This window comes from Corvus kubaryi, unplaced genomic scaffold (genome assembly GCF_017639235.1).
Source record: "Corvus kubaryi isolate FWS band 111438036 unplaced genomic scaffold, C.kubaryi_AGA036_p1.0 37354, whole genome shotgun sequence".
NCBI lineage: Eukaryota > Metazoa > Chordata > Aves > Passeriformes > Corvidae > Corvus > Corvus kubaryi.
Genome location: NW_024581116.1, coordinates 1,052,781 through 1,074,879, shown reverse-complemented (window position 1 = coordinate 1,074,879; position 22,099 = coordinate 1,052,781). Strand labels below are relative to the sequence as shown.

General features: G+C 44.1%; 1 protein-coding gene across 1 annotated transcript in view; it reads left to right on the top strand.

The window, feature by feature from the left end:
- The window catches only part of XKR6 (XK related 6), a gene marked incomplete at its 5' end in the record, with an annotated part of 180,162 nt that extends 163,688 nt beyond the window's left edge, over positions 1 to 16,474 (top strand). The window contains one exon of the mRNA XM_042032744.1: positions 368 to 16,474. Coding sequence (XP_041888678.1) covers positions 368 to 1,332 — 965 coding nt within the window. The remainder of the gene's footprint in view (positions 1 to 367) is intronic.
- Positions 16,475 to 22,099: the final 5,625 nt, after the last annotated feature.

Genomic DNA, 22,099 nt, shown 5'->3' with positions numbered 1-22,099 from the left:
TCCAAAAAAGTAACTTTCACACTTGGGCTGCAGCATTTAGGTGGGATCTGGATTTCAAACTCTCAAATGTGGATCCAGTTAGGATGAGCACAGAGGCTGTTCCCTATCAGAAGAGCTGGGGTGGGGTGGCCGATCCAGTGGCTCAGGAAGATAAGGACAATGAGTCAGAGAACTCCTGAATACAGCACCATTTCCAATTCCCACACTGATATCTCTGTATTTCTCTCCTCCAGACTGTAAGGACAACCTGACGTGAGTTGAAACTTCAGGCTCCTGAGCCTGCCCCAGATGCAATAATTTAGTGAGCAGATGATGTTTTCCACCAAAGCTCCTGTCTAACTCAGTGGATCTGTGTGTCTTCCGGCAGGTGTGTCCTCTGTGGCCTCCCTGATGTCCCTGGCTTGGGTGCTAGCCTCCTATCACAAGCTTCTTCGGGACTCTAGGGACGACAAGAAGAGTATGAGCTACAGAGGGGCCCTCATCCATGTCTTCTGGCGCTTCTTCACCATCTCATCCCGAGTTATTTCTTTTGCTCTCTTTGCTTCCATCTTCCAGCTCTACTTTGGGATCTTTGTAGTGGTCCATTGGTGTGCCATGGCTTTCTGGATCATCCATGGTGGGACAGATTTCTGCATGTCTAAGTGGGAGGAGATCCTCTTCAACATGGTGGTAGGGATTGTGTACATTTTCTGCTGGTTTAATGTCAAGGAAGGGCGGACTCGATACCGAATGTTTGCGTATTACACGGTGGTCCTGACGGAGAATGCTGCCTTGACGCTCCTTTGGTATTTTTACAGAGATCCTGAAACCACTGACTCCTATGCCGTGCCAGCACTGTGTTGTGTCTTTCTTAGCTTTGCTGCTGGGATAGCTTTGATGCTGTTATATTATGGTGTTCTGCATCCCATGGGGCCAAGAGCTAAGATCTTTGCCAGCTCCTGTTGCGCCGAGCTGCTCTGGGGCATTCCTTTGCCCCCCGATGTTGAGCCCATGGCACCCCAAACCCCTGGGTACCGGGGGGCCCAGGCTACGCCCACCAGAGCGGTCACGGAGCAACAGGAGGAACTCACAGCTGACACTTGCTTGCCCGTTTTCCAGGTGAGAGCAATGGTACCATCTACTCCATCTGGGCGACCCTACCCCCCCGAGGGGCCTCTCATTAAGATTGACATCCCAAGAAAAAGATATCCTGCCTGGGATGCTCATTTTGTAGACAGGAGGTTAAGAAGAACTATCAACATCCTCCAATACGTCACCCCCACAGCTGTAGGTATTAGGTATAGAGATGGACCTCTCTTATATGAGTTGCTACAATATGAATCTTCACTTTAAAGCTCCTTAAAGCAAAAGTAAAAGAGGGGACCTTATTTTTGTTTACGGTAAACACAGATCATGAAACAAACACAAACCTTCAGATAAGCTTTCTTTCTGGTTGCTGTATGTATAAAAAAAAAAAAAGATATTCTCTATGTTTTGTAAGTAAAAACAAAAAGAAAAACTTTTCTTTTGTTTTTTACACACAAGAAACAGTATTTCAACTTCCACACCTAGGATTCACAGGTGGAGAAGGAGGCATCTCCACATCAGTTTTATACCGTACACCAAGTGTAGAACATTATTTATGGGATTGGTGCTGATTGAAAAATAAAAAAAAAAAAACAAACAAACAAACCTACAACTGCCTTATGCCCTTAGGTGCTGAGTTTCATTAAGTACTGTCACCTTTCTCATGCAAAACTCTTTGATGATTATATGCCAGGAAAAAAAAAATAAAAACCAACCATCCAACTGAAATGCAAACCTTAAAATTAAAAAAAAAAAAAAAATTAACAACAACAAAAAGAGAGAAATGTATGAAAAAAACATAAATCCTGTTGCTCTTATTGGATTTAGCAGAAAAAACCCTCCAAATGTCTAAATATAAGAAAGCAAAGATAAGAAAGCAAAGATAAGAAAGCAAAGCCAAGACCACCCCAATGGAGTTTGATTTTTCCAACAGCTGAAAGACAAAATCAGGTCTGTAAGATAATTTGGCAAGGAATTTATAACACCATTGGGCCAAGCCTTGACCGAGTCGTGTTATAAAAATGATCCCACCCTGGAACCGTTTTCCTCATGGAAATGGACCCTGTACAAAGGTGGGATTGTACCAGATCAGTGGGAAAATACAGGATCTGATCTTGTTCCCAGCACCTGCTCGTGATAAAGCCCCACTGTCTCCAGTGGAGCAAATACCAACAGTCTGAGCCCAGAATAAGGCCTGCCACCTTGATTTCTGGAAAACGAGAAATTATCAGAATTATAAACCAAAAATATGATCCGAAATTACATTTCCACATATCTAATAATTATTCCAGTAATAATAAAACTCAGCATGGTAGCAAAAAGCGAGTCAATTTAAAGGCACAATACTTGATCAGTGACTGGCAAAATAATTTGACCTACTGTATCATTTTAAGGCTGTGAAAGGCATACATGTATTATTTGTAATCTCGTGTAAGACCTGTCATGTCTCATTCAGTGCGAGCCTTAAAGTGATTGTAAAGCATCCTTCGTTCCATTTTGGGGATTTTTGGGTTTTGATTTTTTGTTTTGTTTCTGTTTTGTTTTTAAGGAAAACAAAACATGAAAAGTCGGGATTAAAAAAAAACACAAAAACACAAAAACAAACAACAAAACAACCAACAAAACTTCTTCAAACGGTAATAACCTGTAAAACTGACTCACGTCTCGAGATGATTTGGTGCTTTGTATTTTTGTTGATGTTGTTGTTGTGATTTAGCTGAGAAAATTCTTCGACTCGGTTACATGTGGGGAACTGCTGATAAAAACTGTCTTGTGTCACCCTCTACTGTAAGTACATGGCGAGAAACAACAACCAGAGGAAATCCAAGAGCGTAGCGAGAGCACCGTGGTTTAGCTTAGCCTTCCACCGCCAGGAGATGCTGCCACCTCCGATGCTGGCAAAGACCAGACGGTCCTGCCGAGGGCTGTGGGGTTGTCTTGACATTTCCAAATAACCCGCTCGGTGTCTGAACATTTTCATCTCTCTCGGATTCTGTTTCTGTGCTGGAATCTCTTGGGTTCTTTTCGAGTTAAATCACCGGGTTTGCATCTATCCGACACCCTTTTTCCATTTTGAGAGTATTGCTCCTTTAAAGGAATATTCCCATTTCAGGGCATCTTTTCAATCCCACCATGCCTCTACTTGGGAGGGGAAAAACAACAACAACAAAATGAGATATTTTTAAGTGAATGCTGTAGTATTTTCTGTGTGTAATTGCAATTTTTTATTCCAGAAATACTGTAACTGTCTAGGGTGCAAAACTCCCATGCTGACCTATTCTGAAGAGAAGATCAGCATGGGGGGGATATTTTTTAATTATGATTATGATTTTTTTTTAATTTCAGAAATCAGTTGGTTTTTTTAATTATGATAGTATTTAAAGAAACTAGTACCAATTTTATATAACAGTTTAAAGAAGCTGAATGCTTTCTTCGCCTGAATATACCTGAAGAGAAACATTTTTTTCAATCAGTGATCCTTTGCAGTGTTCTGAGAAAACGTTGGGGTTTCTTCAGTTGTTTCATTTTGTTTTGTAAAGGAAACTTTTAACTGGTGTCTGTCCCTTTCAAGGAGGGCAGGACTCCTTCACGCCAAACTATAGACACACGGCAAAGTTTATACAAAGCCAAATTGTCACTGGTACTGTAATTCCCAGTCAAACTCCATTTCAGGCAGATGTTTCTGGGCTCTGATTACAACCAATGTGATGGTCACATTTTCATGCAAAGGGAGGGATTTGGTCTTGTCATCCCCTATCTAACTCCCCAGTCCCTTGTTTGCTGTGCACATAAATACATATATATATATATACACACGAACTGATATATATTTGTGAAAAGCTTTCATTTCCCTTCTCCATTGTCTATGCCCCACAGACAGTCCCTTCCCAAGTGTCCTACTAACATTTCACCCTGTTTCTCCCCTGATCAGTGTACTGTCTCCATAAAAAGAGGTAATTGTGAAGTGAACTTGCTGTCCCCACCTACTGAGTCCTAAAAACATGGAGGTGCCCATCCTCCAGTGACAGGCCTGTGTTTTTCATTCCAGAACTTTCTTTTGACTTGCCTTTAATGTTAGTGTAGACTTATGTTGATCCAATTCCCCATGTAAAGGCTCCCCTTGGTCCTTGCGTGAAGAGCTCTCCTCCCCGCATCTGCATTTGTGTGGCAAAAGCATGAGAAAGGAATGGATGGCTAACAGCCCTGCTGTTCCTCGGGGACCATTTTTCCAGGAGGTGGCATCTTTGTTTTCAAAAGCATCATAAGAAGGTCCTGCTCCCCAAACTCATCAGCCTTGAGGTCTGGAGATGTGGTGCCCATCACTGGCCCCATTGAACAGCCGGACCCTTCCCACCAGGACGGTGACAACGAGCCAAGGCACAGTCACCAGGTGCCAGGAGGAGGAGGAGACCCTTCAGTGTTGCCTCTCATGAGCAACTCCAGCCTGCCTTCCCTCAGGAACGGGATCTTACTCCACAGCACCACACCAACAGCCGTCGCCTCCGCCCCGTGCCAGGAGCGAAGGGGCAAAACACTCTGGAAGTGTCCTTACTTCTCAATACAGTGCTAACTTCTCACAACCAAACCAGCTTAACCAAGGGCTTGACACATCCCTGTTCCAAAGTCCTCCTCCTCTGTGGCTCGTAGTGTGGATAACAACAAGGCAGGTGCCTCCACTGCGAGTTAAGACTGTTTCATTACTTGTATAAACTTTCTGCCTCTGCTTCTCCTTTCTTTGAATGATATCCACCGGCATCTTCATTTAGCAAAGGATTTCCAGGGAGAGCCTGTGTCAACCCTGAAGAACTATTTCTTTTTCCAGGACTTCATTACAGCCTTAACATAAAGCACGTGCTCTGCCACTACTCCCAGCATGTTCCTGGTGGACCGTTTGGGGTGGTGACCATTTCCTTTTGGGATTACCTGTGATCTTCTTGCCAAACAGCGCCTTTTGCCAAGACAAAAGCTTGGGGTGGAAAACTACCCCAGCTCCTTATTGGTACTAGTCCCAGTGCTAAGAGTCTCATCCTCTCCTCCTGTTTTACTTTTTTGCCCTTTGATTTTTTTTGTGTGCACTTTTGCAGGATGGTCAGCAACTTGTTTTGGTTTCGCTTGGATTTTAACTCCTCAGCTTTTCCTCAGTACCTTTTTTTATACCATATCCCACCTTCTGGCCAGAAGATACTGCATGAGGAGCTCTTCAAACTGCCATGGAGAAGGTTGAGCCTGTATTTATCCACATCACAAGACCAGTGGGCAACTCTCTGGCACATTTGTGGTGCTGGATTCAGCCTGGGATCATCTAAACCAGCCAACTTTCCCATGCCAGGGCAATGCTGAGGCACGAGGGCTCCACCATCCCGACTGTTATTGTTCAAACCTCCCCTGGCATGGTTTTGACCCACTCCAAGGAGCCCTGGGCTCAGGCACAGCTTGCCCAGTCTTTGGCACTGGCCAGGGACCATCCCCAATCAGCAGTTTGGATGCATCTGCTCCATATCAGGGGTGGAAGATTTTAGGAGTCAGTATGGAGCCAGCACTACTCGGCTTCATGGCCAGAATGGATCCTGGAAGTGCTAAACTTCCTGGTAAAGATGTAACTCCGTGCCACAGACCAGGATTCAGGATGTGGTGGAGTACGTCAGCTCCGATCTGGCATTTTTGTCTTTTCTGCCTGATTCAATGGAAAAGTTATTTTTCAGTTCCCTTTGTTCCTTTTTCTGAGGTTGTTTTGCAAACAGCGTCACTTTTACGGCTCGGATGTCAACCCATCCATCCCTCCATCCATGTCAGATGGATGGCATGTTTACTGTGATAGTGTTACACATCCATAGGCAGCTAATTTGGAGACAGGAATCGTTCAGACCAGACCAAATCAACAATGGCAACACAGGAATTACAAGGTCCCTGCCCATGCCCTTGTCATGCTTTGCCACCCAACACGAGGCATTTTTCATCTGCAGCAAATCCAACCCGAACTGCAGAAAAGGAGCTAATGGTGAATAATTACCAGTGAAAAGTACAAGTGAGACACCCATTTAAAGTGTAAATATATATTTTTTCAGTGTTTGGGATTGGAGCTAATTCTGTGCTTCACCCTGTCCTTTTGTGCACCTGCCAAAAGTCAGCAGTCATTTGCATGTATTTTTATTTAAAGCTGACTGGATGAAACAGGGCAAAATTAAATCCAAGCTTTAGTGAATGGTCTGCTAAAAGCTGGCTCACAAGGGGAGCATTGCTATTGACTTTCAGAGTGCAATCACCCCGTGCTCTTCAGATATATTTTTGTACACACAAGATTCACTTCACAATTTATCCCACCCCTGGCCCCTGCATGTCACACCTGTCACATGCACACCTGCAGCATGACTAAACCTCCTGAAGAAAATGTGGTCTGAGGTTAGTCCAGCATGGTTTCATTGAAGCTCAGAGGTGCTTTGAAAAGGAAAACTTACTACTGTGCATTTCCAAAACCTTTTAGTGCCTGCTTGCTGGGCAGCTTGGGCAGGAGACAATTTGGAAGCTGCCAGAGTCAGCGGAAAATTGTGGAGACAGGCTTTCCTAGGATTTTTCCTTCTTTTACTGGGTTTGCTTTTCTCTGGGTTCTGTTCAGATCCAATGTGGTCCTGCAAAAGAAAACCCACCAGAAAATGAAAACCCAAATAACCATGACAAAATAAGGTCTATGCCAATCCCCACAGAAGCTGAGGTGGCTGACGTAGGACGGTAGGGGTGATGTGAACTCCGCTGTGGACCCTTTGCTTGCTGGAGCTTGCATGCTGTTCTTTTGGCAGTTGTCTCAAGCCCTGGGGGCTTTGGGGATGGTGCTTTCCCAGGGTTTTGATTGCTGGTTTTATTTTTCCTTGGAGCTCAGGTGTATTCTGGTGCAGAGAATCTCAGCCTGGTTTGAACGAGGAGAACTTGAGGCTATCCCAAATAGACGTGGGCAAACCTTTCACTGTGTGCAGAACACATTTCCAGACCTTTGGGTACCGCTAGAGATTGTTGCAATCCACTTAATTCTTCATGAGCATGTTCAGAATCGCTTCATTGTTCTGTTGTGTTTGAACTTGGGAATAACGGTGTGGTGACTCTTTCCTGTTGAGGTGTGATGTGAAGAAAGGGAGGAGCCTTCCTGCTGTGCTGGATTTTGCCTGTGTTCAACCCTTGTTCCTTACTTGAAGCTCAGACAGTGGGATAATGAGAAAAATGGGAAAATAAGATGACGGATTGCTGCATATGTTCCATTGGTTCTTCACTGATGAGGAGGGATGCAATTGGTGACAATTAAAATAAATCTGCATAAACCGTCTGGACCTCAGTGTATATTCGAACATGCACAGAACCCAATTGGAAAGTGATGTTGTTGATAAAATAATGTGGATATCATTTCCTGTCGTATACTAAAAACCTAAAAACCAAACCAAACAAAACCAAGCCCTGGAAACGGAAAAAAATTATTTGAGAGCATAAACCTTCCTGTGCCCTCCCCATTCCTTTGGGACACATGCAGCAAGGCACTGTTTGAAAGCCAGGCACTTTGTAATCCGTGGAGTTAATTGGATTTGTGCAATGCTGTGTTTGTCAGATGGTCTCTTACAGCGAGCATAGAAAGTGGCCACGGTCTAAAAGTCATTGCAGATTTTTGGGTGACAGTACTCCTGGGTTTCGACCCCAGCTCTGCCACGAAGTTGCTGTGTAACCTTGGGCAAGTCATTTAACCTTTCTGTGCCTACAGTTTACCCATCTGTACATGGGTATAATAATATTTACCTACCTCACAGGGGTGTTGTGAGGCTTAAGTTAATGCGTGTGAGAGGTGCTGGAAGTGCACCGTGAAAATTTCATTCTTGCTGGGTTTGTGCTGTTGTGGGGGATGAGCAGTGAAGGGGTGGGTTACAACATGCAGAAGGAAAACCTGCTGGTGCTTGTCTTGAGAAAGTGATTTGAAGTCTTTTCTCTCCCCAAAAGCAAGGAACGGAGAAAATTGTTGTGCACCAACTGAACAGCCTTGCTTTCCTGGTCAAATATAACAGCACTATTTGCAATATTATTTTCTTACACAACAGGTGACCTTTCCCTTTTCCTTGCTGTTTCTGAAAACTTGAAACTAAAGATGACAAAAGTATTTCTGAACCGAACAGATTACTGATGAATACTTGAATTTCTTTAAAAGTTGCTCTCATCAGCCACGGTTAAATGTGCACTAACCTTTCAATCATCAGCTTCCATCTGAATACAGTGAAAAATTTGCTCACGCTGTTTTGGAATAGCCTGGACCTTATTTGGGAGGCTGGTAATGCTGAGGACTCTTGTAGGCATGGGAAAACTAGTGTCTCAACTGATACACACGTGAAAAAAATCTTTTTTCTCTTTCTGTTTTTGCCTTTTAAGTTCCTTGACTGCCTAAGACAGCACAATAATTGCAGTTTACTTGTTTGTACAGTAGCTTTTTTTTTGGTTTTTTGGTTTTTGAACTGTTTCTTTACACAAAGGGCGAAGGTGGGATGTGAAAGGAAAAAATAGACCCAACGCTGCTCCCGCGCAACTCTTCCCGAAGTCCCTGCTTTCCTGGAGAAAAAACCTGCGCCACATCTAGAGAGACCAGGCCAGGCTGCCTTCACCGTCCTCCCACAGGCAAAACTTCCCTTGCCACCTGTGGGAGTTTTGGCTGTTGGTTCCATGTCCATTGAGGTGGATTCATCCCTGGTTGAGCCCCAAACCCCTCGGGTGAAAGCTGGGATAATTTTCTTTAGAATGAGGGAAGGGATCCAGTTCATTGCTCCAAATGTCACCACTGGTCAGATGATTCAGAAGGGGAAAAACATGTGATAGAAAGCCTGGGGTTTAGGGATTTTTTTGTGTTTTTATTGTCTAAGTGTCCTGACCATTATATGATGTCTCTTGTGGGAATGCAATGCCAGGCAGGAGTCCCTGCTCCCTTTTAGAGAAGCTTTGTGAAGTCTGCTCACGCACTCCTTATCTCCTTACTCAGGCAAAACTCCTGGGTTTTGTTGTTGGGTCTCCTTTTCTCTCCTGAGTAAGGACTGTGGAGTTTGGTCTGTTTGGGATCACTGGGAGGTGTTTCAGGTGGCCGTTGTCTTCTCTGGCCCAAGACTTGCTTTGCATGAAGCAAGAAGGAAACTCTGTCTTGATCTGCCACGTACCTTCCCTGTCCCTTCTCCTATCCACCATGAGGAGGGAGTTCAAAATCTTCTGGCTACAGGGGCCAGGCTCTTCCACCTGAATTTCCAGGCAGCTGCACATCTTCCTGCTGGGGCAGAGCAAATTTAGAAGCCCCACTCCTGAAGATGGGCCGTCGCTCATCCGCATCAGCTTTGGGTCTGCTCCTTCCCCGTCCTTCTCCCCAGCCATTTCTTTGCCCTGTTTTAAGCACTCAGCTAGGTGCTTCTGGGTTCTTTTTACTGCTTCTGTTCCAAAAAAATTTTAAAAAAAAGATTGAAGTTGGGAAAAAACAGCAATGTAACTCCTTCGGTGCTATGCTAACTACTTTGTTTGACCCAACCAAATGCTGGCCAACAAACAGATATTCCCTCTTTGTCCTAAAAAGCACCGCACATCTGTGTCTTGAACAGGGATGGACTGAGAGGGCTGAGAGAGGGCAAGTGTGGTTTTGAAAGCAATTGAAGTCTCATGTGTATCTGGTAAAGCAGAAAGATGTAGGTGCAGACTGCTTTCAAAGCTCGTTGTCACCCACCTTGTGGAATTAAATAGGATATAGCCTATCAGGTATTGAGGGCATTATATATATATATATATATATTAAAAAAAAAAAGTTCTCTTTATTGATAAATCACCCTTTAATTCTCCTGAAGTTGTGCTGTTTAACAGGGAAACCACCTGGCTGTGCTTGCACCCAGTTGTTTTGGTATGACCCACTTCAGCAGTGAGAGTATAAAAGCAGGAAGAGAAAGAATTCCTCCTACTATATAATAAGCCTGAAGTGATGTGGGTGCCGATGAATTTTCAGGATTAAAGGGACTAATCAACATGTATGTCTGAGTCTATATCTCCAGTCCCGTGGAAATATAGGTGAGCATACATGCCATGTTACTGCAGCAGTATATATGTTTTAATATATATGAACACATTGTGAATTCCAAAGGGCTTTTTCGAGATGAGGAAGGTCATTCCTGGTGAGAGGTGCTAGCAATTTGGGATTTGCAAGCAGGGTTGAAATAAACATTCCTTGTAGGGGCTTTTTTTTTTTTTTTAATTAAAATACCATCAGAAGCTTAAGGTCCTGAGGAAATGCTGTCCCACCTGATCTTCCACTTAAGAAATTTGGAAGCCAAACTCAGACCAAACATCAGGGCCAAATGCAGCGTCAGGATAAATCAGTACAGCTCCACTGATGGCTAGGTGCCTCCTTACACTATCTATGATAAAAATAGTAGTTTCTAGTGGTGTTGGGGAGCCCAAAAGGGGCCCTATTGGTCTTTTTCTTCACCTGTGACAATAGATTTTGTGTTTGAGCTTGTAGAGTTTGTCAAAACCCAGGCAAAACTTGGGCAAAAGCAGGAGTATCTTTCTGAGTGTAGCCTACCCCTGATCTTTATGGGGGCTTTGTAGTCCCTGGCTTTAGCTGAGGAAGAGAAGATTTCTCCTTTCATTTCAGTGCAGTTTCAGCATTGCAATGAGAAGCGCCCTGTCAACACAGGCAGCAAACAAGGCCCTCCTTTGCAGGGACTAAACCCTTCAAATCTGATTTCAAGCCCTTAAAATTCAAATGCCAAACACCACTTGAAGGGAATGATTATTGTTTTGCCTCCAGATGTCATTCCCGTTCATCAATCACAAGGACAAGCAGCTCATATTTTCCTTTCTAGCTGTATTTACCAATAAAACTCGCTGCCAGTGCCAGAACCTCCTCCCCTCAGCCCCAGCTGAACGCCACCTGCACACCGCCCCCGCCTTTCCTCCCCTTCTTCCACTCTAAAAGCAAACACTGTTCCTTCCTAACTAGGGAAGATCCAGGACAAATGCCAGCTGATTACACCTGCAATCTGTTCGCTTGAGGGGTTGGTTTCAGTTTCTGAGGGCACGCGAGTACACACGGGGACACAACGCCCGCAGGAATTTCAGTAGCCTGAAGCTGAAGCCTCTTGACTTCCACTGCGTGATTCTTGGGGTTGTCCCATGCAAGGCCAAGGAGTTGGACTTCCAGGACCCTTGTGGGTCCCTTCCAACTCAGGATACTCTGTGATTCTATGAGCTGACACCCTAGGAGAAACCAGAGACCAAGTGTTCCCTCAAATTACTTCAGTTTCACACCATTCCCATAGAAACTGTTTTTTTCAATAATTATTGAAATCTGGGTATCAGTCAATAAATTCATGATAGATAAGTAGTAGGGAAAGTGGACTGGTTTGCACTTATCCATAGAGTTCCCAGAACCACTCAAGCAATTAAACAAGCCTTAAATTGGATGTGATTGCGGTTATTTGGAGGAGAGCTGTGATGTGTATTTTCTGAAGGAGAGTCTAAGTAGGTATCACAGCCAAATCCCTTTGTCTCCCATCTTTTCTGTGTAGGGAGAGTGAGAGGGAAAAATTTTACTTTGAACATCAAAGATTTCCATTAGTTACAAAAGGTGCCCCCTCCCAAAATGGATCTAAAACTCAAGGGGTTTTTTGTGGAAAATATTTTCCTATCGGAAAAAATCAATGGTTCTGGCTACTGTTTCTGCTCTGCAAACTTTTACCATTCCAGCCTTTTGTTCCAATGAGGAATGGAAATTAGTTTAAAAAGTGTTTTATTTACTCAGGGAAGGACTATTTCATATCTCGGTCTGGTGGCTCCTGTCACTGGGCCAAGTTCAGACCATTCCACTAAAGCTGATGTGGCCACCCAGTACGAAACTGGTATGAGATAACAGGTGGGGTGAGGTTCCTGCCTGGTTTTCTTTGTGTTCCTTGTTCCACGCTAATAGGGATGTTCTCGGGAATCTGACAGAATGCTCCATGGGGGAGTTGTTCCCCTAAAACCAGGATAATCACGGGAAAGCTCTATATTTTGGAGGCTTTGAATGATTTTCTGGTTGCAAGGAAATGTCATTCCTGTGGTGTGAATATTTTTGGGTTTATTTTGAAAATCATGGTGCCTGAAGATCCATGTTCTCTCTCCATCTCTGCCATGGGCTGTTGTTTGGGAAAGCCAAGGGGATTTTAGGGTTGTGTCTGCTGGCAGGTGTAAGGTGTTCCCTTGGTGCCACTGGCCTGTTTTCCAGGGCATGTGATATGGGAATGGTCAGTCTGTTGCCACCTCCATCCCTGGATCCCTGGAGGTGTTGCAATGTGCATTTAAAGATCTTCGTCAATCCTACTTCTTGCAAAGCTCTTCCGACTGAAAGGAATCCTAAAAATCCACGGAAATCTCTCAAATGAGCTGTCGTCCTAGGAGCGTTTTTGATTAGTGAATTTTGACAGTACCGGAAAATTGGCACAGCCACAGAGAATAGCACAATTTAAATACTTCTATTGCAGAATGCCACTTTTCCCATAAACATTGAAATTCAACTAATCACTACTGGAACTCGTTCACACTCAAAACCTGGAAAACACTCTTGCACTTGATTACTCAGATAAACCTTACTCAAGGAAATCCAACAAATTCCCCAATCACTACAAAGTGGTAAAAATAAGCTGTTAGAGCAGGACACCAGGGGGCTTGGGGGGTTTTTTGCTCCTTGTTTCATCTGTAACCTGGGAGAGGAAAAGGTTCCCTCACAAGGGTGATGGGAGGATTATTTAGACAATGTTGGTGAAGTGCTTCCAGACCTTAACATCAAAAGTGCTGAGGGGCCATGGTGGTGCTGGGCAGAGCAGGACAAATCAACCACGTCACCTTCCCCTTGTCCCCATGTGGCTCAGCACACACAAACAGGCAGGTTGATCTGAAATGTCACAGTAAGATTTTGGGAAGTGTTTTTCTCCTTCCCCTGAAATGTCCCATACTCCCTATGGGGGAAGTCAACTGAGAAACCGGGGATTTAGCACAGTCCTGTTGGGTCATGGAGTTGTTGACAGCAGAGATGGAAAGAGCATGTGGGTCATCAGGTGCATTCCCAAGAGTTCATGCCACAGGCATCCCTGTGTCTTGTTCTCCTACTTTAAATCCTGTCTGGCTGAAAAAATTCCAAAGAAGAATTCTGCTCACCCCAGACCCTCTCAATCAGGTGCATCAGGCAGGAATAATGGCCTAAGCTTTCCTAGTAAAAAGTACATTTTTTTTTAACTAAGCTTGAAACTTACTCATGCCCATGCCTTGAATTTGCCTTACAAACCAAACTCAGCCCATTCTGAACCCAGGTCCTTCATCCAAAGTTGTCCCTCCAGTGCCATTCTGACTCAGTGTGGCTTGCAGGTGAAGATGCCCATCCATCCAAGTTAGGATCAAGGATTTTCAGTTCATCTGGAAGAAGTTGACTCCTTCCTAGGTCACTTCTGCACCTGAGCCAGCCTTCCTGAGATTCTAGAAAGACTGGGATCCAAATTAGATGCCCAAAAGTCAATCTCAATGACCAAGAAAAACTACATCAAGTCCTGCTGCAGGCAACTCTGTTTGTCCCCCACAGCGGTGTCCCAACACCATTCGTGGCTTCTACCAGCAGGCCAAACACACGGTGCTTGGGTGACATGGGGCTGCCCCCAACCCCTGCTCTGAGCTGGCCAGAAGTGGCTGGGGCCAGTCCTGCCCCTCCTCTATGTCCAGTGAGCAAATTTCCACCAAACTCGTCGGCGTTGTCCTTGACTCGGCGTGATGTCGCCAACAGTGGGGGCAGGCTGCTTGTCAGTAGCTGTCGGAAGAGTTTGGGATTTTCAGATGGGATGGGCTGACAGGTGTCAACACGATGCAAAACCTGTGCTCTTAACTTGGCACAGAGTGCCTGCGAGTCTCTTCTTTTTCTTTTTGACCACCAAGCAATGACCTTACGCACAGGGAGCCCGTTGGTGATGGGCAGTGTCTGCTGCAACTTCTCATTTCGCAGGAGGGCTCTGAGGATGTGCTCTGGCCTATTCCCAGCTCTTCCTCTCCTTTCTACATCTTGGAGGGCAACGTGCTTGAGTGTGAGTTTATGAGCAGAAGAAACAGAACAAGGGCCAACGCAAAAGTTTAGTGCAGTGGAAATGTTGATTGAGTAAGGACAGAATGAGAAGCACAGGCTAAGACCTCGGAAAACCAGATCTTTGAGGGTTTCATTTCTGCCTCAGCCTTGCAGGACTTCTGTCAACCTATCAAAATTGTTGCCTGTGTCCAGGAAAATTTATTCTCTGGGCTCTCAGGGAGTGACAGATTGAGATATTCAGGGCAGGGCTCTGCAGAGGGATGAGATCAGACTCGCTGAGCGCCTTCGACTTCCCCTGGTTTAGTGGGAGCTGAAGGCATCCAGCACATCCTGGGAGGCAGCCCATGGCAGGCTGTGCCCTCTTTGTTTTAGATTATTCCTTGAGTGCTCAAAGTTCAATCCTGCTTTTCTTCTATCGGTGCAGGAGTGTTGAACACGGCACAATGAGGCTGTTTGAATTTAGGAAGGCCCTTAAAAAGTGTCCAGAGTGCTACCTAAGAGCTCGCAAAATCAACGTGCCCCTCAAAAGACCAAAGTCTGGTCTCAATTTCACCATCAGCCACCCTGCATAAACCCCAATTTTTTTCTGGGAAAACCCTGTTTTTTCTGTCATCAGCGAGGCCAGAATTCGGCCTGGCCCCACCTGCCCTCATTAACTCCACCAAGCTCTTTATTTTTGATGATGATGGCAATGTTAGGGCAGCAACATTTCAACTCTCAAAGCCTCGTGGTGCCTTTTCTTGTGGTGCTCACCCTTCACAGGACTTCAGTCAAGGCAACCACTTGCATCCAGCAGCAACGCCAGTACTTCTCCTCTGTATTAGGTGCCAGTGCAGTAACAGACGTTAATGTATACTTCTATAAATATAGATAGATAGATATATTGCTATAGTTATAATTATATATATATAATTGAGGTTCTGATGCCGCTGTCTGGGGAATGGACCATTCCTCTGCAGGACTAACACTGCTCAAGTGAAATCAACAGCTCAACGTCCTGTAAAGCGTTACAACCTTGGCAAGGAGCTTCTCTTTCCCATGGGTTTTTGTTTTCCAGCTTCCTTCTCCCCTCCCGACTCCCAGAAACGCTCTCAGTGAAAGATGCTGTTTCAAACCATAGAAATTTCTCAAAATTTCTCCAAATCTCCCCAGCGGATACCACGAGGCTACGTCTTCCCCCTAACATGGAATTGGGAGGTCTCCCCTTGCCGTGGAAGGAGGATGATGGGGTCGGTGGGGCAGCATCCCAGGGGAGCATCCCAGGGCAGCATCCTTCCCTTTCCTTTGCACCTTGTGGCAAGCGGTGTTATTCCCCCAGCCCGAGCAAAACCATCCACTGTCGAGCCTCTCCATCTCAGCTGCCCCAGCAACTTGGTGTATTTTTTTCCTCTGTGGATGCTCGGTTTTCTGTGCCGCTGCCCCAGCCCTCGCTGGCAGGCAGGAGGGAAGCTGGCGAAGGCTTTGCTCACACAAGCAGTTCTGCCTGACTTCAGGGGGGAGAGGGTTTTTTTTCAAAGGACTGCTGGGTTGGGTCAATCATCCCCTTATTGTTACCTTTGAAGTATTGCTGAAACTAGAGAGAGATGATAGAACAGATGTGGAGTGAAGGTATTTTTTCCTAAAGGGAACAACACCAATAATACTGTAAAAGGTGCTAGAATCAAACCTCATTTTATATACTTTGGTTCTTAGAGATAAAAAAAATAAAACACACAGTATTCTTCCTGTGCAGCCTTACTGTAGATTGTTATAACCAACTCATTATCCAAAAGACAAAAAAAAAAAAAGTGAAAAGGTTAAAAAAGGACAAAAATGAAGCGATCCTGTATAAAGTGTAACAAATATGACTTTCCTATATAAATATAAATGATCAGACGTATATTAAAATGCACTTGAGACAGGCAGCAAGCGTGAAAAGCTTTTGAAGTATCTTTTTTAATGTACAACACCTGTCTTTTTTTGTTTGGCTGGTGCAAGAGGGAATGTGCCAAGTTGCTCTTATTTCCTTTTCATTCCATTTGTGATTTTTGGGAAAAGGACAGAGGGTTGGAAAGAGGATGGGAGATTTAGCTGGGACAGAAACTTGGAATATTCATCTCAATTTTATTTGTTTTGTTTTGTTTCATTGTTAGTTTACAACGTTGGTGGCAGTGTTTGGCCTCACACCCCATTTCTCAAATGCTTTTGAAAGCTTTGCTGCCTGCCCCAGGTGCTGAGCATAACTCTTACCTCAAGAACACCTACTAAAAAAAAGAAAAAAGTCAATTGTTTTTTCCCATCTCTGGAAAATTATTGTAAACAAATAACAGCAACAATAGAAAAAAAAAATTTAAAAAGCAAACAACCAGCAGTGAATGAAGGAATGAAAATTAAAAACAGAAAGAAGTCAAAGCAGAGGTTTGGTGATCAAACCGAGCCATTCTGGTGCTTTTCCCCTTTTTGTGTTGCTAATGATCAAAATTACATGAGATGGGCTTAGACAAGTCTGTGGTCTTAGGATGTAGCAAAAAATGTATTTAAAAAGAGTACGAATTTGCATGGAACAAACTCTGATGGAACCTTTAAAGAATGGCTGTTTCAGTGTCAGATGTTTAATGTTAGCATGTGTGTGTGCTGTAAATACCTTTTCATGTGTGACATGTACAGTTGACTGAGGAAAAAAAAAAGTATGGAACCGAACAAAAAAGAATAATAATCAAATGCTATTTTATCAGATGATGCACTTTTTCACCTTGATGAGAAGCCACTGTTCACAACTATGCAATCTTCCAGTTTCTCTCTCTATCTCCTCTCTCCAACCTCAAATTTCCCAACTATTTTCCATAACTTAAACCGTTTTTTCTTTTGTACAAAGAAACACAAAAAGTTCCAAACTCTGGTTCAAGGTGAGAGTGCTACTGTGACTTTTCTCAAACAATAAGAGCTAACAAACAGACAAACAAAAGGGGTTTGGTTTTGTTTTTAAGAAAAAGGAGGTTCGGACATGACCCTCTTTATGTTCTCTAAGTGAATCGATGTTTTCTACATGTGCCAGGCTTCTGTTGACTGTTTTTTGGGTTTGATTTTCTTTCTTGATTCATTTCTCTCTCGGGTTTTAGAAATTTTTTTTTTTATTATTTGTTTCCTTGTGTATTTTTTTTTTTTAATTCTGGTTTTGTATTGTAGGTATTGGGGATGTGAAGATGAAGGTGAAATTTGGCTTAACTCCAAGTGTTTTAGTACATGTGTGTGCTATATGTACATAGTTTTCTACATAGAAAATTTTACGCGCTTTTTAACGCACTTTACGACTTGTATGTACAAAGTTGTCTATATAGAAAATGTAGTGAGTGTCCCCCGAACCTCAAAGAAGAGCCTTTTGATTCCATGACTTACCAGGAGTTCAGGTGTTTGAGTATCTCACGTGTGTGTGTGTGTGTGTGTATTATATACTATATTATATATTATAGAAATATATAATAGCCTATGTCCACGTGAGGGTGTGTATAATATAGACACACATCCAAACCCAGGATCGTGCCCATCTACACCATCCAAATAGAGGTTTTGTAGTTCTTTAAGCTGTAATAAATAGCCTGGCTCTACTGGGAAAGATTCCCCCTGTCCTTAGGTGAAAGGTAGAAAATTGCCCCGTTATTCACAGTGAATATTCCTGAGGGGGAATCAGTCTTTATAACTTTTCTTTCCCCAACCCAGTTTGCCACGGAGAGAGCGTTGGGGAGGAAACAGGGTCATCCAGTGATGAGCTCAGGAAACCACGTGGCCACCAGAGGTGGCTGCCCTGTCCCCCGCCCACCACCGGCTCCCCTGCGGCTTCAAGCACGTTGCTCCCACCTCTCTGTGCCTGTCACACGGGGGTTGCCAATGCTGACCAAGCCTTTAAGCACTTTGCACTCACGGTCCTCCTCGGCACATCCCGCGGGGTCCCTCTCCGTGCCGATGGGAGGCGATTCGAACCAGTTTACGGTGAGTTCTTCACCAGCCTGCCCCTTGGCCTCCAGCTCTCTTCTGTTCAGGAAGCTCACTGATGCTTCCTTTGACCTTCATCAGCTCATTTTTATCTTCCTGCTGTGCTTCTCCTTCCTTCCACTCAAGGCTTCCCCGTCCTTGGGAGCCATGGCCCACTGTGGTGACACTCTTCAAATCCTTTTATCAGACTCTCCTCAGCCACAGCTTGGCCGAGGGCAAAATCCTGGATTGCTGCTGTCAACCCATTCTTATCCCATATACTACACACAGACCCCATGGTCTGGATCCTTATGGATGCCTTCCAACTTGAGCTATTCCGTGGTTCAATGATTCTGTGACCTTGAGTTTCTTGGGGTGGGAAAGATGAAACCCCTTTTCCGACTCACTGGACGCCTAATTTAGTGAAGCTCTTCCAAGTGACCAAGGAACAGCTGTAGATACCACAAGATCCCTTTCTGAAGCTGGTAAAAGTGGAAGGGAGGAAGGGCATGGATTTATGGCATCTCTTCCACGTATCAGTGGGAACACAAGTGTCCACATCATTCCGTGGTAGCACGGGTGCTTCTTCCAGCCAATCTTTCGCATTTGGATCCTCACCAAGAACTTCATGTGAGTCTTCCTGCTCAAGTTACAGCCACATTTACCTGAAAACAACCGTAGTTGAAAGGCTGGATGCCGGCATCTGCAGTCTGTGTTAATGATTATTAATGATTAATTTAATGATTAATCAGTATTTTTCAGAGAGAGTATTTTTCCCCCCTGGCTCACTTTAAGTTTGAATTTCCATCCCTGAAAATGCAGTGCTGAGAGGCCAAGTGGAGTCATCCTCTGCCCCAGTTTCTGCTAAAGTTTTAAGGAAAAAAAATTAGGATACTTTCCTAATTGCTAAATTTAGCGAGCAGAGGAACCTAGAAGGCAAGTTTGACTCAATCTCTAATCCTGCAGCTAAAATCTTTCAAGTTCATACACTCCAGTTCTTAAAGGAAGTATCTTGCAAAGGCTGCTTGTTCCATGACTCACCAAGAAAATCTGTTAGGGGAGGAAATGTAAGGAAGACGCTTGGCAATACATTTTTCCTTTCTGTGTTACCCAGCCCCTTCAAAGCAAAGCAAGGCATCCTTTAGAGTCACAATGAAAGCAGAATTTTGTTTCAGTTCCAAATGGCTTTTTTTGGTGACATGAAAACCCAAATCTTTAGCAGTGTCTTTGGGAAAGAGCAGGAGAAATTCACTTTGTGGACAAGCATAAAATCGCTTACAGCTTCCAGACCTTAAGAGAGGGTGTATTTCTCGACATCTGCCCCCTTCCCAGGTGAGAATGATTGTCCAAAGTTCTCTATCTATGAGCATGGGATTCAATCCTCTAATTTAGCCAGAAGATCTGGGTGTCCCATCAGTTATCAAGGTCCATTCCCTACTCAAGGAAGACAGCCAGGTAGGGAATAGGGATTCATCCCAGTTGATTTCAGGTCTTTTGTGTGGCCTTTATTTGGTTATGTTTAGGGGAGCTGAATCCCATCCAAAGTGGACAGGATTTGCCATGCTTCCAAGACACTTCCCACCATGGCTTTTCATGAAAATTTTGTACTCTGCTAATGAACATTCAAAATTATCTCCTTCAACACAGCTCTGGAATCAGGAATTTGGCTTTGCAGCCCCTGCCAAAGTGGCACATCCACATCAGGCACTCCCCTCCCAGGACTAAGGATATCAGGATGTAATTCAGTGTGGGACCCACTTAAGAAATGGGGGAACTTGATTTTCTTAAGTGCTACACACTTCCTGTGACTGCCTTCTGGTTGCTGTAGAGGTTCCCAAAAATCTCTTGGAAATGAATGCACAAGCAATAACCTTCTGTGTGTTTTCCTAAAGGATAAGGTCATTCTCCAACAGTGACTTGTTCAATTCACACAGCGACCTGGTAACAGGCGCAGTGGTTTCTCCTCCTGCTCGTTTGCAATTTGTTCTGGTCAATTCTCCTCATTTTCTTTAATCCAGCCATGACATTGTAAATGATAGGAGGATAAAGCTCTCATTGCCACTGTTTGCAGGACAGCTGGGGAATCCTGCTTCTTCAGGGTGCCACTTCCTACCTTTGCAAGAAGATTAGGAGATGTTTGAGCAGCAGCAAAGGGGCTTCCTAATCTGGAAAATCCAACTTGCTTTTGTCTGTGTTGGACATAAAGCACTGAGGGTTCCTTACATTCCTGATAATTCATGGCTCCTGAATGATATGAGGGTACCAGGTCCATCCTTTGCTGCATGTGCCACCTCATGGCTGAAGGAGGTCCAATGGCCTAAAGAACTTTTACCAACCATCCCTGTGCTGGAAATACATTGGAAATGTTTTCCTGGATTCAGCCTGGCTTCCCCTAGCTAACATTAAACCCACAGCTTCTCATGTCTGTGTCTTTCCACCTGTGGAAGGAAGCACCAGGTACACGTTGTCCTGGGTTGACAGGCTAAATTTAAAAGCCCAAGGCTATCCCAAATCCCTCCTGGGATATTGTGCTCAGAATTATCCATAGAGTCCCAGTCATCCAGGTGCCTTAACAAGTCTCCTTGTGGGAACGCAGAGCAAGCAGCCAGACCCCACCGGGTGCCAGCACCGGTCCCACCAGTGCCGGTCACTTCAGTGGTACCGATTTTCTTGCCACGTATCTGCTGTTGCCTGAAAAGAGCAGCAGGATCCGTCCAGGGGCTGCCCTTCTGCTGAAGCCTTGTTTGGTTGGCCATCATCAACAAGTCCGAGACGATATTCCCGAGCGCACGTTTGTGGATGCAGCCTCCAGCACTCCCGGGCTGTGCTGCTTCCTCTCGGCCATCGAAATGGAAGGGAGAACGGTTTATTTTGCTTTTGCTTATGTTCAGCCCCAGTAGATTCCCCTGCTGGAGAGTCCTCCCTCTTTGCCCTCAGGCACTACCAGTACCCCTAGATCACAGGCTATTTCTCAGAGCTGTTTTATCAACATTAAAAGTCATGAAAAATCAATGGAAAATTTTCCCTTGGAGATGACTGGTTTGTAGGAAATGCTTCTGATTTACTTTCCTCCCCATTCCCCAAAAGGCATCATTCCTAAATGGGCTCTAATATCAATATCAATGTTAGTAGGATCCATTGATCAAGCTGTGAATCAAAGCTCACTGCTGTGGTGGATATACAGATGTTAATGACAGTTGCGTTAAGCCAAATTTAGCAGCTGGATTCTTCAACATCCCTTTGTTTTGTATCTACCTCACTATGATTTCTTTGATTTCTTGTGATTTAGTGTTGTACACAATGTCAGAGGTGATATGTAGATAAAAATATATATATATATATACAAATATATATTTTTTGCTTTGCAATAAAGCTCAAAGCTATAACACGAATATTCATAAAATGTCATAATCTTTATTGTAACGTTCCCTTCTTAGTTGTAAAATCTTGTCTGGATCCTATTTTCCTGTACACTGGAATCGATATTGTGTTCATGAGTGAATGGTTATTATTTCTGTTCTTTTCCATTGAAGTGATGTTTTTGAGATGTGAGATAGACACCAGAATTGTCAAACATGAATTTGCTTTTTTTCTTTTCCCCAAATACAGCCTGTTTGTAACTGGAACCAATCAGCAAAATTGAAAGAAAATTATTTGCAGTCCTGATCTTTCAATTTTGGTTTGTCTGATCTCAACACTGAATTTGGCAGGAGGCGAAGAGGGAGCAGACAAAGAGGGGCTGTTAGGACTGATGAAGGAAAAATATGTTCATCTCTTTCCATTTGAGTGAAGAGAGGCTCCATTCTTTGAAATAATTGGAATGTGGCACTTCCCTGAGCCATGGGACCACATTCATTGAAGAATTGTCCATTCAATGGCAGCCACTGACCCAAAGTCACTAATCCAGGTCCTTTCTGTGGGAGTGGAGAGAGACAAGGAGCTCCCCAGGACAATTCGCCACTTGGCTAAGGCATGTGGGATGCACCTCCTGCAGTA